This window comes from Delphinapterus leucas, chromosome 18, assembly GCF_059928025.1.
Source record: "Delphinapterus leucas isolate spDelLeu-1000000601 "Yukka" chromosome 18, BTC_Dleu_Yukka2, whole genome shotgun sequence".
NCBI classification, from domain to species: domain Eukaryota; kingdom Metazoa; phylum Chordata; class Mammalia; order Artiodactyla; family Monodontidae; genus Delphinapterus; species Delphinapterus leucas.
In genome coordinates, this window is record NC_143146.1 from 78,805,021 (window position 1) to 78,823,311 (window position 18,291).

Here is an 18,291-nt window from a genome sequence, read left to right on the forward strand (position 1 = left end):
GCTTTATTACCTAATGGGCAAAGAGCCAACTACGCATTAGGCAGAAAAGACGAGCGATAGCTACTTTAGGAGTGACTTCATCACAAGGTTACTTTTGACTCATCAGAGAGTGTGGCCGACTGTCCTTTTTTCGTTTACTTGGTCACTCATGGCAAAGAAGACAAAAACAAAATACAAAAGACACGCGGAACTAGACAGACACCCCCTGCCCAACTGCGAGGGCGCCAGCCGCAGTTTTGAAAGGCAGGGGAGGGGCTCGGTCTGTCCCGGAAGTTCTCTCCGGGAGCTGTTTCCCCCCGCCTTTCCGCCCGCCACCACCACCCCTTGCCCCCCGCTCCCGGGCGGAAGACGCCGGGCCGTGAGCGCCTAGTAACGTGGAACGCCGGGTCGCCGGGAGTGGTAGTTTGCGTGAGTCCGGCTGCGTGCTCTCGCAAGCGCAGAGCGGCAGGTGGGAACTACATTTCCCAGGAGCCCTCGGGCCCGGGCGGAGCCGGGCTGGCCGCGGAGGCTGTGGCGGGTGGTTTGTAAGGGTAGCGGCGGCGGCGACGACGGCTCGGTCGCTGGCGTGAGTGGACTGAGAGGTCGGGGCCGAGGAGCGGGACTTCGTGGCGGGGGTGGGGTGGGATGGGGGTGGGGAGGACCGGAGGAGCTGGTGTGTTCGTCGCCGTGCGTCCACGAGGGACGGCGGGGCGCGCGGGGAGCGGCGCCGGGCGGCGAGGGGAGCTCTGGGTCAGTGTCGGGGCTGCTAGCGCTGTTCCGCGGCGGCTTCTCGCGGGCTCCCGCCGCTTGTGGTCTCGGCTGCACTCTGAGCTGCTGCGCGAGGAGCGCGTCGGTGCGTCACCTTCCTGCTGGTCTGGGCCGGTCTCCCTGCCGGCAGGTGCGGTCTTGCAAAGCTTCGGGTTTGAAAGCTTTGCTGTGGGTTGGTGGCTTTCAAGGACGTGTACTTTGGGAGACCGGTAAGTCACCTTTCTAAGCGACCAGTTACTTCTCAAGGCCTGAGGGAGGCTTTGAATTGTTTGCGTCTACGTTTTCCTCCTCGCGAGGTAGAGAATTTATCCCCCCCGGCCCGCTGCTTTAAATAATGTTTACGTGGTAGTCTTTGGAGGTTTCAAGGCAGTCCGTTCGTTTCGAACAGATTTTGATATCAGGAAGATCTGAGTCCACCTACTAATAATCCATTCTGGGCATTTTGCTGTATATGCTCCCTTTACCAAGGCCTTAGCATCAATACTAAGTAACAGGTTAAGGTGGAATTGTATTTCTGTGCGTCATGCCGACAGTAAATATACCTCTAGAATCATAGTGATGAAGCTGAAATGAAGCAGGGGCGGTTTCTTTTTTACGTGGGCGAGATATGTGTTACCGAAAGTGAGTTCCGGCTGCTCCTGCGCAAAAGCCAGTGAAGAGGCAAGGATGGTGGAAAGGAAAGTTTGCTTTCTTTTGGGTGCCGGGAGCGGGGAGGGCGACTCCTGTCCAAAGGCCGACTCCCCTCCCCTGCCCTCCGCGGCCACAGTCGACAGTCGTGGGTCAAGAGCTGTTATAGGCGGCGGGAGGGGCCCACGTGGAAGCAACGCAGGCAGCTCGGACAGGCATCTTGAAGCTGGTCATGCGGTGCTCTGGCCAGCGTCATCTTGAGTGCTTTAAGTAGTTAATCTTAGGTTCCAAAGTCGGTTTGTTCCCATTTTCTTGAGGCCAGTTTTTAGAATCGCGGTAGCTTGTGTCATGGTTACAGTTAATGTAGTTCACTTCTCCCACCTGATGGGGGTTTCATTATCTACAAGACAGCCCACCGGAGAGGGCTCCCGATATTAGCTACAGCCCCTTGAGAAGGAGCTAAAGTGCCTTGCCTTTGCTTAATGACTAAACTATTATTGTTTTGTCCTGTTTGACTGCTTTTCTTTGCTTCTGCATTTTCTTACTTCTCTGGTTAAACTTATTCTTTGGTTTTTCCACAGACAAAAAGGCAGGCTGAGGACATGGGGGGCAGGGACCATAGGGTCCTGCTCTGTTTTACACGCAGACGTCTGAGTGCTGCATCACAACGGTGCTTGCGCTTGCCAGTCTACTAGGGAACTTCGCTAGTTTTTTTTGTTTTGTTTTAATTGAGTATAGTTAATTTACAATGTTGTGTTTCAAGTGTACAGCAAAGTGTTTCAATTATATATACATACATATTCTTTTTCAGGTTGTTTTCCTTTATAGGTTATTACAAGATATTGAGTTCCCTGTGCTGTACAGCAGATCCTTGTTGTTTACCTGTTTTATGTTTAGTAGTGTGTGTCTGTTAATCCTAAACTTCTGATTTATGCCTCCCACCCCCACCCCCTGCCAATCTACTTTGGTAACCGTAAGTGTTTTCTGTGTCTTTCTGTTTTGTAAATGAGTTCATTTGTATCTTTTTTTTTTTTTTAGATTCCACATATAAGTTATATCATATGATATGTGTCTTTCTCTGTCTGACTTCACTTAATGTGGTCATCTCTAGGTCCATCCATGTTGCCGCAAATGGCAATTTTCCATTATTTTTTATGGCTACTACTCCATTGTATATATGTACCACATCTTCTTTATTCATCTGTCAGTGGACATTTAGGTTGTGTCCATGTCTTGGCTACTGTAAATAGTGCTGCTATGAACATTGGGGTGCATGTATCTTCTAGAATTAGGGTTTTCTGTGGATATATGCCCAGGAGTGGGATTGCTGGATCATATGGTAGCTCTTTTAGTTTTTTAAGGAGCTTCCTTACTGTTCTACATAGTGGCTGCACTAACTTACATCCCCACCAACAGTGTAGGAGTGTTCCCTTTTCACACCTTCAGCATTCATTATTTGTAGACTTTTTAGTGATGCCATTCTGACTGGTGTGAGGTGATGCCTCATTGTGGTTTTGATTTGCATTTCCCTGATGATTACTGATGTTAAGCATCTTTTCATTTGCCTGTTGGCCATCTGTATGTCTTCTTTGGAGAAACGTCTATTTAGGTCTTCTGCTCATGTGTTGATTGGGTTGTTTGTTTTCTTGATGTTGAGCTGTATGATCTGTTTTTATATTTTGGAAATTAATATCTTGTCGGTTGCTTCGTTTGTAAATATTTTCTCCCATTCTGCAGGTTGTCTTTTTGTTTTGCTTATGGTTTCCTTTGCTGTGCAAAAGCTTTTAAGTTTTATTAGGTCCCATTTTGTTTTTTTGTTTTGATTTTATTTTCATTACTCAGGAGACAGATTGAAAAAATATTGCTACAATTTATGTCAAAGAGTGTTCTGCCTGTGTTTTACTCTAGGAGTTTTGTAGTATCCAGTCTTACATTTAGGTCTTTAATCCATTTTGAATTTATTTTTGTATATGGCCTTACAGAATGTTCTAATCTCATTCTTTTACACGTAGCTGTCCAGTTTTCCCAGCGCCACTTATTGAAGAGACTGTCTTTTCTCTATTGTGTATTCTTGCCTCCTTTGTCATAGATTAATTGACCATAAGTGTGTGGGTTTATTTCTGGGCTTTCTATCCTGTTCCATTGATCTGTATGTCTGTTTTTGTGCCAGTGCCATACTGTCTTGATTACTGTAGCTTTGTAATATAGTCTGAAATCAGGGAGTGTGATTTCTCCAGTTCTGTTGTTTTTTCTCAATATTCTTTTGGCTATTCGGGGTTTTTTGTGCTTCCATGCAAATGAAAATTTTTTGCTCTAGTTCTGTGAAAAATGCCATTGGTAATTTGATAGGGATTGCATCGAATCTGTAGATTGCCTTGGGTAGTATGGTCATTTTAACAATATTGATTCTTTCAATCCAAGAACACAGTATATCTTTGCATCTTTTTGTGTTGTCTTCATTTTCTTTCATCAGTGTTTTATAGTTTTTGGAGTACAGGTCTTTTGCCTCCTTAGGTAGGTTTATTCATAAGTATTTCATTTTTTTATGTGATGGCAAGTGGGGTTGTTTCCTTAATTTCTCCTTCTGACATTTCATTGTAAGTGTATAGAAATGCAACAGATTTCTGTGTATTAATTTTGTGTTCAGCAAATTTACTGAATTCATTGATGAGCTCTAGTAGTTTTCTGGTAGCATCTTTACGATTTTCTGTGTATAGCATCATGTCATTTGCAAACAGTGACAGTTTTACTTCTTTTCCTATTTGGATTCCTTTTCTTTTTCTTCTCTAATTGCTGTGGTTATGACTTCCAAAACCATGTTGAATAAAAGTGGTGAGAGTGGACATCCTTTTCTTGTTCCTGATCTTAGAAAAAATGCTTTTCACCATTGAGTATGATGTTAGCTATGGGTTTGTTATATATGGCCTTTGTTATGTTGAGGGATGTTCCCTTTATGCCCATTTCCTAAGAGTTTTTATCATAAATGAATGTTGAATTTTATCAAAAGTTTTTTTCTGCATCTACTGAGATGATCATAATGTTTTTATTCTTCAGTTTGTTAATGTGTTGTATCACATTAATTGATTTGCAGATATTGAAGAATCCTTGCATCTCTGGGATAAATCCCACTTGATCATGGTGTATGATCCTTTTAATGTATTGTTGGAGTTGGTTTGCTAGAATTTTGTTGAGGATTTTTGCATCTGTGTTCATCAGTGATACTGACCTGTGATTTTCTTTTTTTTGTGATGTCTTTGTCTGGTTTTGGTATCCAGGTGATGGTGGCACATTTAAATAGAATGAGTTCAGACATGTTCCTCCCTCTGCAATTTTTTGGAATAGTTTGAGAACAGTAGGCGTTAACTCTTCTCTCAGTGTTTGGTAGAATTAACCCGTAAAGCCATCTGGTTCTGGACTCTAGCTTGTTGGGAGTTTTTTAGTTGCTCATTCAGTTTCAGTACTGGTAATTGGTCTGTTCATATTTTCTTTTTCTTTCTTTCTTTTTTTTACATCTTTATTGGAGTATAATTGCTTTACAATGGTGTGCTAGTTTCTGCTTTATAGCAAAGTGAATCAGTTATACATATGTTCCCATATCTCTTCCCTCTTGTGTCTCCCTCCCTCCCACCCTCTCTATCCCACCCCTCTAGGTGGTCACAAAGCACCGAGCTGATCTCCCTGTGCTATGCGGCTGCTTTCCACTAGCTATTTTACGTTTCGTAGTGTACATATGTCCATGCCACCCTCTCGCTATGTCACAGCTTACCCTTTCCCCTCCCCATATCCTCAAGTCCATTCTCTAGTAGGTCTGTGTCTTTATTCCTGTCTTACCCCTAAGTTGTTCATGACATTTTTTTTTCTTAAATTCCATATATATGTGTTTATATTTTCTACTTCTTCCCGGCTCAGTCTTGGGAGATTATTGTACCTTTCTAAGAATCTGTCCATTTCTTCTAGGTTGTCCATTTTATTGGCATATAGTTGCTCATAATAGTCTCATATAATCTTTTGTATTTCTGTAGTGTTGGTTGTAACTTCTCTTTCATTTTTTTTCTTTTTAAGGAACGTAATGCAATCTTCTTAAATTTTTTAAAAATAAATTTATTTATTTATTTATTTTTGGCTGCATTGCGTCTCCACTGCCGTACATGGGCTTTCTCTAGTTGTGGCAAGTGGGAGCTACTCTTAATTGTGCACGGGCTTCTCATTGCACTGGCTTCTCTTGTTGCGGAGCATGGGCTCTAGGTGCACAGGTTTCGGTAGTTGTGGCACATGGGCTCAGTAGTTGTGGCTCGCAGGCCCAGTAGTTGTGGCGCACGGGCCTAGTTGCTCCGTGGCATGTGGGATCCTCCCGGACCAGGGATTGAACCCGTGTCCCCTGCACTGGCAGTCAGACTCTTAACCACTGCGCCACCAGGGAAGTCCCTCATTTCTGATTTTATCAAGTTGGGCCCTCTCCCTCTTTTTCTTGATGAGTCTGGCCAGTGGTTTATCAATTTTGTTTATCCTTTCAGGGAACCAGGTTTTAGTTTCATTGATCTTTTCTGTTGTTTTTAAAAACCTTTTCTGGTTTTTGATGTTACAGAATGACCTTGTAGCTTGTCTTTGTTCTAAATTTGGATTTCATAAGTTTCCTGACGAGGTCATTTAAATTCAGTCAGGGTTACTTGGTTGATTCTGATGAAGAGTTTTGCCTTTTTACATAGGTTTCCAACTCAAAAATAGTTACAATTAGTTTGCTTACCACAGTTTAAAAAAATTATTCAGGAGTAAGAGATATCCAGTAAAGTGCCTTAATCTTTTTTTTTTTTTTTTTGGCCACACCATGTGGCTTGCCAGATCTTAGTTCCCCAACCAGGGATCGAACCCTGGGCCCTTGGCAGCGAGAGTGCAGAGTCCTAACCACTGGACTGCCAGGGAATTCTCAGAGTGCCTTAATCTTAAGTGTACAGCCCAAACATATATACCAGTGTAGTCACCTCTCAGATACAGAACATCCCTAGCATCCTGAAGGCAGAAACCCCTTCCCAGGCGATACCAGCTTCCTAGACAGCCATGCTTCTGACTTCTGGACCTGGGAGTTTATTCTGCCTCTTCTCAAACTTCATACTAAGTGGAATCACACAGTATTCTTGTCAGACTTTTTTTTTTTTTCGGTACGCGGGCCTCTCACTGTTGTGGCCTCTCCCATTGCGGAGCACAGGCTCTGGATGCGCAGGCTCAGCGGCCATGGCTCATGGGCCCAGCCTTTCCGCGGCATGTGGGCTCCTCCCAGACCGGAGCATGAACCCGCATCCCCTGCATCGGCAGGTGGACTCTCAACCACTGCGCCACCAGGGAAGCCCTCGTGTCAGACTTTGATTCAACTTTTCTCATCCATGTCGTTGCCTATAGCAGGTTTTTTTTTTTTTTTTAAATGCCGTAGTAGCTGTGGTTCTCAACGTGTGATATCAGTGAGAAAACAAATCACGCTGCCATTTTTGTTTTGTTTTGTTTTGTTTTGTTTTATCCCCAGTTTTCTCCATTTCAGTTAATGGCAACTCTGTTCTTCGAGTTGTTTAGCCAGAGAATTTTCAGGAATGAAGGAGAGAATCCCAGGACACTCTGTAGGTTGTGGTAGACAATAAAGGAATGGTAGGTTATATAGTCTGATAATACGAGGTTCAAAATTGGGGATTTTGATGGTAGAGGAAGGGAGAATAATCCAGGTCTAAAAAAGAACAATAAAGAAGGTATGTATTCCAAGGGTATGGGCTCCATAGGAGGAAGTTTTCTCAGGAAGGTGAGAGAAGAGGTTAAGAATAATAGATTTTGCTTGTGACGCACAGTGAGTGAGTGTTTGGCATTGGGATGCTTGGGACACGGAGACAGGATAAGCACATGCGTGGAGATTAGCGTGGCACGGATGAAGGGCGCTGACATAAATAGATTCCCAGACATAAAGATGTGAACCCTGGAGGAGTCAGGGTGGATAGTGGTGATGGGCTGTAGGAACTGGTGGTTTTCAGGAGGAATGGGGCATTGGTGGGGGCTTCCTGCAGATGGGAGTTATGAAGTCTGGGTGACTGGGTCTTATTCTGCCCCTCATAGCTGCACCGCATGCACTTCTTCCACCGGGTCCTTGGCTTTTCCTCTAAGTGAGGCCTTTCTGTGCACCCCGTCTAAACTTGCAGTCTCCGACCCCCACATGGCTTTTGCGTGTGTTTTCCCCACTAGACTCTGAGTTATTAACTGCTGTCTACCCAGTGCCTGCAGCAGTACCGGGCACAGAGTAAGAACACAGTAAATGTTAGTTGCTTACCTGTTGCACTAGCCACAGAGTTACACTAGGAATTTGTTTGTTTTAGAGCATGATTCATACAGCATAGCTGTCCCGTGCTATGAACCAATGAAATTTTTATTGTTGAACATTGAATGAACACAAACAATAGTTTATAAAACTGAATTATTTTCAACAATATAACCTTAGTTCTGATTTAATTTTAACTTACTTTTAGCAAATATTCATCAAGTTTCTTCTATCTCCCAGGGATGGATGGTGCTAGACAGTGGTGAATATACAGATACCTTCAAGGAACTCACAGCTTGGTAGATTATGAACACAGAAGCGAAATACCACTAATAATGAGATGACGCCAAAGCAGTGATGTCAGAGACCTCTAGGGATGCAGATGAGAGACTGCCTGCTGGGCAAGGGGTTATAAGGGAGAAGAGGAGGAACGGACAGCAGCAGACAGTGCCAGGTGAAGCCATGGGGTGGTGGTGACTTCTGTTCTGGGACTAGGGAGAACAGGGTTCCCCGTATTGGGCAAAGAAGCAGTACTGGACTAGGGCCAGACGCATGCAAGTGGTTAAAGTGGATATTGATAGTGGCCTATTTTTCCTTTGGTAATCAAATAACTTAGAAGATGCTTTAGCTCTCTTAGTTTTTGGTCAACTGATTGAGTGCTTGTGTAAATTCATCAGTAACTGATTAAATCACAAGGGAACTTTGAGTTTTGATCCCCTCAATTTGGGTATTTTAAAGACGTTTTAAAAATATGTAACTTATTGCCCGATTGCTTTGCTAGTTAAAGTGTTTCCTGTAAGAAATATTCAGTAGGTTTTTGTGCTGGGTTGAGGTTTGGGTTGAATAGCTTTAACTAATAATTTTTGTTGGCTGTCTTGTTTCTACAGGTGTTGGAAATTAACAGCCCTTCTAGCTTTTACATTATTTAAATACAGTAGTGTCATTGGACTAAAATGTTCCTGATGTCAACCTCTTCAGAGTTAAACAGTGGGCAGAACTTCTTAACCCAGTGGATGACCAATCCTTCTCGGGCTGGGGTCATATTAAATCGTGGATTTCCTATTTTGGAAGCAGAGGAAGAGAAGCAAGTAAATGTGAACATTTCCACCAGCTTTCCTGTTAAACCCACAGATTTTTCAAATAGCTTCAGCTTTATAAGTGAAGAAGATTCACTTCATGAAGAACAGAAGTTGGAGCCCAACAGCCCTTACAAGTTACAATCAGATAAATCTGAAACACAGAGAGTCTTTCCTTCAACTAAAGAGGGAACACAAATAGTGGCATGTCAGCATGCTCCTGGACACTGGGAAGATAACAAAAATGACTTTATTTCAGATCCTGTGAGTGAATTCAAAGAAGTGGCTTATAAAGACCCACTTTTTAAAAAGCTTGAACAGGTAAAACGGGATTTGACTTAATATGTATCTGTGTTATTGCACAGTTATTGCAGGTACGACGAAAGGTCACCTGTTCCAGGTCTTTTTGTTTCTTCCCCTTTACTCTGAAAGCCTCATAATACCATATGTTGCCTTTTGTTTGATATGAAACATTAAAGCATATTTAATAGGTAAGATATAAATATAGCACTTACAGTAACATCTTTAGGTTCCTCCCTCATTTTGTAAAAACTAAGTTGGAAATGGTTGACCAAATATTAGGGAAGAAAAGTTGATTATAAATGTACTAATACCTATCCTGTTTTAAGAGTCAAAGGATTCATGTGACTTGTTCTGTTTCTTAGTTGAGAGTTTAGTTTTGGTGGCAGGTTTAGTTACTTAGAGATCCCTCTTTTTTTTTTTTTAATTTTTAGAACTTTAAAATTTTTATTTATTTATTTGGCTCTGCCAGGTCTTAGTTGCGGCATGCAGGGTCTTTAGTTGCAGCATGTGGGATCTAGTTCCCTGACCAGGGATTGAACCCGGGCCCCCTGCATTGGGAGCGCGGGGTCTTAACCACTGGACCACCAGGGATGTCCCTAGAGAGCCCTCTTTGAAACTCTTTATTAGAGAAGATATGAGAAGGGAGATGGGAGGGATTAAGATAAATGTAAGGGGCAAAGGTCCATAAAGAAATATTAAGTTAGTTTAATCAAGTTAATTTTATGTTTAAAAAGCTGAAAGAAGTACAACAGAAGAAGCAGGAACAACTGAAGAGGCAACAGTTAGAGCAACTGCAAAGACTCATGGCGGAACAGGAGAAGCTGCTCACCATGGTGTCTGGGCAGCACACACTCCCAGGTAGTATGTGCTTACGTAAGACCTTTGCTTAGTACATCGATGGACAGTTACCTACACTTCCTGTCTTTCATTGTTTGACAGGTCATTTCTACCATTTCTCTATCATATGTTGCAAACTCCAATTTCTTAAGAAGCCAAGCAGACAACTATGGAATGGTGGTGGTGTAATATAATTGGGATGAGGGATCTGTGCCATTCTGGAGCATGTGTGCCCTGCTTAAAGGCATTCATATTTATTTATAAAATAAAATTTTAAAAAGACCCAGCAGAATAAAAGATCCAGAGCTGAATTTGGCCTAGCGCTACTGGTTTACAACCCCTGCCTGATGAATGAAAAACTGCTCAGGGTCGTAAAGATGCGGATGTGTAGAAGCCATTCTGCTCAGCTAAAGAGCCGCACCAGAAACATTTTCTGTGGTAGTAGAGGACAGTTTTTCTGTTGTATGCCAGGTCAATTAATAGAAAGCATGATGTGCTCATCAGTGGGGGGAAAGCAGTGGAAATGTGATCCGGAGCAGTAGTTTTGAAAGTTTTTTGACCGTGCTGCATAGTAACAAAACCATCTTAAATGATGACTCATAATTTCAAAGAAATTTCATGAATCAGTTCTTACTGGTGTGCCTGGCAGGTAACAAGGATATTTTGTTTATTCTATTGTATGTCATTAAAAAAAAAATGCCATTCATGATCTGTTGTGTCTGCTGATAAAATGGATTATGTCCCACAGTTTGAAAAACAGCGGTCTGGAGCAGTTTGCTTCTTGGTGCTACCTTTTAAGAGACACGCTTTACTGATTCAGTAAAATGCTTGTTCTCTTCAGAGGTTGCGCTGGACATTGAGAATACAAAGAAGAACAGATATTGGCAAATGAATGTGCAGAGTGTGGCTGGATGGTACTCGGGGAGTGGTGGTAGTGCTGGTGATGAGAACTGTAGCAAATGAAGAGTGGTTTAGGGAATTTGGATCTTTATCTTAGAGAACATAGGGAACGTGGTGTGTATCTTGAAATAATTGAGTGCCTTTATGGAATACATAAAAATAATTATCAAAATCACTTAACAATAGCCTGTGATAGTTCTTAAGGTAGAAATAGCACTATGGTAGAGCAATAGGGAAGCAGTTGTCAAACTTATTAATATAAGAACTACCTCCATGGAGTTATGGAACAATTGCTTTAGGGCCATTTTCACATTTTTTGGTTTCAGGACCCTGTAACACTCTTAAATTATTGAGGACCCCAAAAAGCTTGTGTTATATGGGCTATAGCTATTGATATTTACTGTTAGAAATTAAAACTTAGAAATTTAAAAGCTAATTCATTTAAAATAATAACCAGTTACATGCTATAAATAACTTTTTTTTTTTTTTTGGCTGCGTTGGGTCTTTGTTGCTGTGTGCGGGCTTTCTCTAGTTGTGGCGAGCAGGGGCTACTCTTTGTTGTGGTGTGCAGGCTTCTCATTGCGGTGGCTTCTCTTGTTGCAGAGCATGGGCTCTAGGCTGAGCGGGCGTCACTAGTTGTGGTGCACAGACTTAGTTGCTCCACGGCACGTGGGGATCTTCCCGGACCAGGGCTGGAACCTGTGTCCCCTGCATTGGCAGGCGGATTCTTAACCACTGCACAACCAGAGAATAATATTTTTTAATGAAAAAAATTTTTCTAAAAAATTAGTGAGAAGAATTGCATTGTTTAATGTTTTTGAAAATCTCTTTAACTTCTGGCTTAAAGAACTCAGCTGATTCTCGTATCTACTTTTGCCTCCCATCTCTTCAGTTATGTTGATTTGGTTGATGTATGTGAAAAAAAACCCCAGCCTCACACGGACATGTAATTGGAAAAAGGAGAGAGGAGTATTTTAACAGGCTTTTCAAATAATTTTGGTTATTTCTTTGATACTGCACCAGACTCAACAAGTGGTCGTTTCTTAGCGGTTATTCACAATTTGGAATCTGAAATCATATTAGTGAATTTTCATGCTCTATTACATTAAAATATATTAGAATGTCTTGCCATGTTTTTCTTTAAAAATAAAGATTATTAAAAATAATTGCATTAATTAAAATAGATCTCAGTTTCTTTTTTTATTTGGCTGCGTCGGGTCTTACTTGCGGCACACAGGATCTTCGTTGAGGCATGCGAGATCTTTTTCTCTTCGTTGCAGCACTCGGGCTTCTCTCTAGTTGTGGTGTGCAGGTTTTTTTCTCTCTCTAGTTGTGGCGTGTGGGCTCCTGGGCGTGAGGGCTCTCGTTGAGGTGTGCGAGCTCAGTAGTTGTGGTATGTGGGCTTAGTTGCCCTGTGGCATGCAGGATGTTAGTTTCCCGACTAGGGATCGAACCCGCGTCCCCTGTATTGGTAGGTGGATTCTTTACCACTGGACCACCAGGGAAGTCCCTAGACCTCAGTTTCTAAAGTATCATAAAATTTTAGGAAGTTTCTGAAAGTCAGAATCATTCAAGGTCAGAATGATTTATTCTTGAAAGTAATTTTGAGTATGCCTGTAGACGTTTGTATAAGCATAAAAAAGGGTGTGAAATCGTACATGAATATTAATAATAGTTACTCCAAGGGATTGATATATTGTTTTTTTTTGCTGTACGCAGGCCTCTCACTGTTGTGGCCTCTGCCGTTGCGGAGCACAGGCTCCGAACGCGCAGGCTCAGCGGCCATGGCTCATGGGCCCAGCCGCTCCGCGGCTTGTGGGATCTTCCCGGACCGGGGCATGAACCCGTGTCCCCTGCATCGGCAGGCGGACTCTCAACCACTGCGCCACCAGGGAAGTCCAGGGATTGATTTTATAAGAAGATGTGGACTTATGCAGATTAACTTTATACTTCGAATTATTTGAGTTGCCAAAATAAGCAAGAATTACTTCCACAATTTAAAACATCAAATTAAGTGAAATGAATAAATAAATAACAGTAATTACAAACCATACCACTCAGTGGGATGTTATATTATACCTTTATGCATTCTATGAGTGATTGGAATAAACTGAGTGTACATTTCCTTCAAACTCTGGGATCATACAGTTCTAAGTAGAATGACAATAATCTCTCTTTTATTTGCTGTACCCAACCTGTATTTAATTTCCACACCTGGAATGAGGTTTGTTGAGCTCCAGAGTCTGGGTTTCTACTGATATCTTACTCTCTCAGGTGCACATGGCATAAGAGAAAGGTCACATTAAAAGATAAAGTCATAGGCAGATCATCTAATTTCTCAGATAACACCAAGAGCAGGGATTCCAGAAGGAAGTCACAGAAACTCAGGAGTTAATCATCAAACTGTACTTGGCAAAGCACTGTGCATTTATCCTTCCATAAGACAAAAAGAAACAAGTAAAACTTTTTTTTTAACATCTTTACTGGAGTATAATTGCTTTACAATGTTGTGTTTCTTTCTTTTTTTTAAACATCTTTATTGGAGCATAATTGCTTTACAATGGTGTGTCAGTTGCTGCTGTATAACAAAGTGCATCAGCTATACATATACATATATCCCCACATCTCCTCCCTCTTGTGTCTCCCTCCCACCCTCCCTATCCCACCCCTCTAGGTGGTCACAAAGCACCGAGCTGATCTCCCTGTGCTATGCGGCTGCTTCCCACTAGCTATCTGTTTTACGTTTGGTAGTGTGTATATGTCCATGCCACTCTCTCACTTCGTCCCAGCTTCTCTTTCCCACTCCCCGTGTCCTCAAGCCCATTCTCTATACAAGTAAAACTTTTAAGTGATGTTTTCTGGGAACAACATTTAAGTTAACTGCCAGTGATCAATAATTTTTTTTAATATAAAAAATACCTGAACTTAACACATACATTTTGAAAATTTACTGTGCCTTAAAAAACAAAACGTTTTATATAAACCTGGTAGTAAATTATTATGATTATTTATTCTTTCATTAATTATCTTGGCATTTTGAATGGATTTTTCATCACCTTTGGTTTGGTAAAACCAAACCATGCATTGGTTATTTGGAAAATAATAGTTCCCTGAGTTATGTAGGTTTTTAAAATATTGACATATTTCATTATAAAAATTTATATCCATTAATACTACCACAGATCTCATCATAACTGTATTATAAAGTTGTCAAGCTCATGGCGATGGACATGTTTTCCAACATTCTCATTTTTACTTGGAAGTTCAAATTTTATCATTGGCAACGAATATTGTCAGCTTCTTTGAAGTAACTGGCTCACTTGTTTCATCTTTGAGAAAATGCCTGCCGAGTACTGAGGTTTAAATCATTCATCGTTTGTCATTCATTCTTTCAGGTAAAAATGATGTTCCCGGGCTTCCCTGGTAGCGCAGTGGTTGAGAGTCCGCCTGCTGATGCAGGGGACGCGGGTTTGTGCCCCGGTCCGGGAGGATCCCACGTGCTGTGGAGCGGCTGGGCCCGTGAGCCATGGCCGCTGAGCCTGTGCGTCCGGAGCCTGTGCTCTGCAACGGGAGAGGCCACGGCAGTGAGAGGCCCGCGTACCGAAAAAAAAAAAAAAAAAAAAGATGTTCCCTGAAAGAAGTGTCTAGTTTAGCTTAGCAGATTTTTTTTTTGTCTGCGCCACGCGGCATGTGGGATGTTAGTTCCTTGACCAGGGCACTCTACCCCCCTGCATTGGAATCTTGGAGTCTTAACCACTGGACTGCCAAGGAAGTTCCTCTAGTTGAGCTTATAGCTCAAAAATTTCACAGCCCATGTCTTGGTTTACGGCAGAAGTGATTTATGCGTACTTCTCATTTTGTCCTATAGAATGTTCATGTTCTCAGGCTTAAAATTTAATTTAAAAATTTAATAATTTTTGCTGCTTTATCTAGGACATTCTTAATTAAAACTTTTTCTTAAGGTGTTTTTAAAAAAATTATTTATTTTTGGCTGCGTTGGGTCTTTGTTGCTGTGCGTGGGCTTTCTCTAGTTGTGGTTACTCTTCTTTGCAGTGCACGGGCTTCTCATTGCGGTGGCTTCTCTTGCTGCAGAGCATGGTCTCCAGGCGTGCGGGCTTCGGTAGTTGTGGCTCATGGGCTCTGGAGTGCAGACTCAGTAGTTGTGGCGCACGGGCTTAGTTGCTCCGCAGCATGTGGAATCTTCCCGGACCAGGGCTCGAACCCATGTCCCCTGCATTGGCAGGTGGATTCTTAACCACTGCACCACCAGGGAAGCGCAAAACTGTTGTTTTTTGGTTTTAAACTGAGAGTACATGGCGGTGACGAACACAGTGACTGCTAGCGCAGTGGGTGCTGCTCTACTGCTTTTGAATGGAGTCTCCAGGAAGTTTCCATTTTGCCTTTGCAGCATCAGTACATATGTCAACACAGTGAAAAAGGCAAGTACTGTCTTAATATTTCTGAAAATAGCTTAGAGCTTGGTGGATGCCCTGAAAGAGTCTTGGAGACCTCCAGGGGTTTACAGATCGTGCTGTGAGAACTGCTGCTTTGGGTTGTTGCTCTTCTGTCAAAGATGTCGTTAGGCTGAAGTGGGTTGACCATTCGTTAAAAATATTTAGTGGGAGAGTACTGTTATTAAGGAAGGGAGGTTGAATCTGATACTCAATGAGGGCCTACCTGATTTCCAGTTTTATTTGTGGGCTGGGGATGAGGCAGATGGTATAGGACATAAGTGGCATGCCTTTTTTGTGAAACACTTCCCATTATGTCTTTTAATTCTGTTTAATTGAAACAATCTGGGAGAACAGAGGAAAGTAGCAGGATTTCAAGGGACTCGTACAGCAGGCAGGATGGCTAGTATTGCCATCTATCCTCTAAGAATTATACCTTAGAGGTATATAGAAAGGGAATCCTCTCTCTGTTTATTGGGTGATTTCAAAAGTAGAGACTTAAGAAACAAAACAGGTAAAAAGTAGTACAGGAAATTTAGGAACTACAGAAAAGTAGAAAACAGAAGTCACCCATAATTCCACCACCTGAGGTTACCAACATGTTAATGGTAATACAAAGGGAAAATGCGTTTATGTGTTGTGACGCAGCAGTTACTGATCATCAAGGAGCAATCAGATTATTTGTGACTATCGGCATCGGTGCTCTCCATGTAACTGTATTCGTCACAGGGCTGTAGAGTTGACAGCTGCCAGCAGTGCTCATGGATGGAGCGTGATTGGTGCCTTCCAGAGTTAGGTGGTGCTGCAGCTCTGCCACGTACAAACTGCACATGAATCGTGGTATCAATATATTCAAAAATCAAAGGTCACTTTGGAGTCTTACAATTTCATGATTTTGTTAAACATAGTTTCCTATTAATGAGGAAAAGATACTTTTATCACTTGGGAGAAAACTTTGTATTCAATAGTAGGGGTAACAGGTAGTACAGAAAGTGTTATAGAAAGTCATCAGTTTTTTTGATTTTCTTAATCGTAAGGTTTAACTCTAGTGCCTGATGACCAGAGCCAGAAGTACAGATCTCCAGGAAATTCAGCCACTGTAGAGAAACCCACGCCCTTCTTACCATCATATATCTACCAGAATCAAACCCAAGAAAAAAAACACACTTCCAACATTTTATCCGATGAACAAAACAACTTCCGTAGAACTACTCATCAAGATTTTGTCTTAACTTCAAAAAGTGGTGCTTCTCCCAATTTGTTTTATGAGGCTCAATATCAAGAAGCACTTGTGAAAAAAAATGATTTGAAGGAAGAAAACCATAACCATCCTAAAGGTGAGTTACTTATTTTTCTCTCTTCTGTAGTTAACTGACAGTGTCACCTGGTTGTTCTAAGACAAGAAAAGTCCTTTCTGCATTTTTCCTTGTCCCTTGCATCTTTTTTTTTTTTTTTTTTTTTTTGCGGTATGTGGGCCTCTTACTGTTGTGGCCTCTCCCGTTGCGGAGCACAGGCTCCGGACGCGCAGGCTCAGCGGCCATGGTTCACAGGCCCAGCCGCTCCGCGGCATGTGGGATCTTCCCGGACCAGGGGGGCATGAACCCGCGTCCCCTGCATCGGCAGGCGGACTCTCAACCACTGCGCCACCAGGGAAGCCCTCCCCTGCATCTTTAATTGTGAGATCCTACGTGCTACACAGCCACTGAGCCTGGATAGGACACAGAACCAGACATAGAATTTGTGACTTTCCAGGAACAAATTGCAGGACAACTCATGCCAATTTCAAACCTCGCGTGGCAGCGTGGGTCTTCAAAAAGGGAGGCAGCGAGTTCTGCATGCACCATTTTTCTTGAGACCTTAGAAAAGTTTAAAATTGAGTTAAAATGTGAGTGCTGGTGGTGGGGCACAGGATAGAAGATGTGAAGTGTGAGCAGTAGGTTGGTGATGGGAGTTATTACTCACAAAAGGAATCCCCCTAACCCAGACACTCGTCGCTGGCCCTCTGTGTTCCCAGCACCCGGCACGTGCCTGCCGGAGAACTGGCATTCAGTGTCTGATGGTCCAAACTCATGGAGCTCTCGAGGCATTTCTAGTATATTTTCTTCTTGTCCTTTTTTTAAAAAATTTTTTAAGTCCTGTTGCTGTGCTCACTCCCTGGCCTTTTTTTCCCCCTCCACATTTTGTAATCATAAAATATTGTATAATAGATTGTGTTCTTTTCCCACTCAACATGGAAAATGCTTATGGTACGTTCTGTAGCCTTCGTAACCGTAATTTTAATGGTTGTCATCTTTATGCAGATCATCAAATAATATATCAGTATTTAATGTTCTTTGTGGTAGGACTGAGTCATTTCCATTATTCTTAATTTAGTTTTCAATTTTAATGGTGTTTTTATGTATATGTTCCTTAGAGTAAGTTATAGAAAAACACAAATGATATGGCAAAAGGTGTCTATACTTACAGTTTCGGATTGGGCAGTTTTGGGATAAAAACTTATTCCTAATTTCGAGTAATTCCTTGGTGTAAAGAGGTCGTGTCTCTTCCTTATTTTTTAAACAGTACTCTCTCTTAACCTTTTCAATTTTTTTTTTTTTTTTGGCCGCACTGTGCAGCATGCGGAACTTCCCCTACCAGGGATCAAACCCGCGCCCCTTGCAGTGGAAGTGCAAAGTCTTAACTATTGGACCACCAGGGAAGTCCCCTTAACCTTTTATTTTGGAAAGTTTCAAACATCCAGAAAAGTTGAAAGACCACTGCTGTAATTACCAGTATACCCACCACCTACATGCAACAGTTGATATTTTTCCATGTTTACTTTGTCTATCTATATTTGTATGTGTGTGTATATACCTGTATCTATACTTAAATTTATATCTGTATTTACATCTGTATATAGTTTGCTGAGTCATTTCATCGCAAATAATATGCAGACATTATATCATTTCAAATATCAAGTAAAAATTAGGACATTCTTCTATATAACCACAATACTGTTATTATACCTAGGGACCTTATCTATGCAAATGCAATTTAGAATTCTCCCTATGATCCCAAAATT

General features: G+C 41.9%; 1 protein-coding gene across 8 annotated transcripts in view; it reads left to right on the forward strand.

Annotated features, from left to right (window-relative positions):
• Nucleotides 1-495: 495 nt before the first annotated feature.
• The window catches only part of CPAP (centrosome assembly and centriole elongation protein), a 73,731-nt gene continuing 55,935 nt past the window's right edge, over nt 496-18,291 (forward strand). For 4 of the 8 annotated variants that reach the window (XM_089899801.1, XM_089899799.1, XM_089899793.1 and 1 more), the window contains exons 1-4: nt 963-8,117; nt 8,551-9,060; nt 9,777-9,900; nt 16,268-16,567. In XM_089899801.1, the coding sequence (XP_089755927.1) occupies nt 8,617-9,060; nt 9,777-9,900; nt 16,268-16,567 (868 nt within the window). In that variant the 5' untranslated portion in view covers nt 963-8,117; nt 8,551-8,616. The other 4 variants (XM_089899796.1, XM_089899795.1, XM_089899794.1 and 1 more) reach the window with 4 other exon arrangements.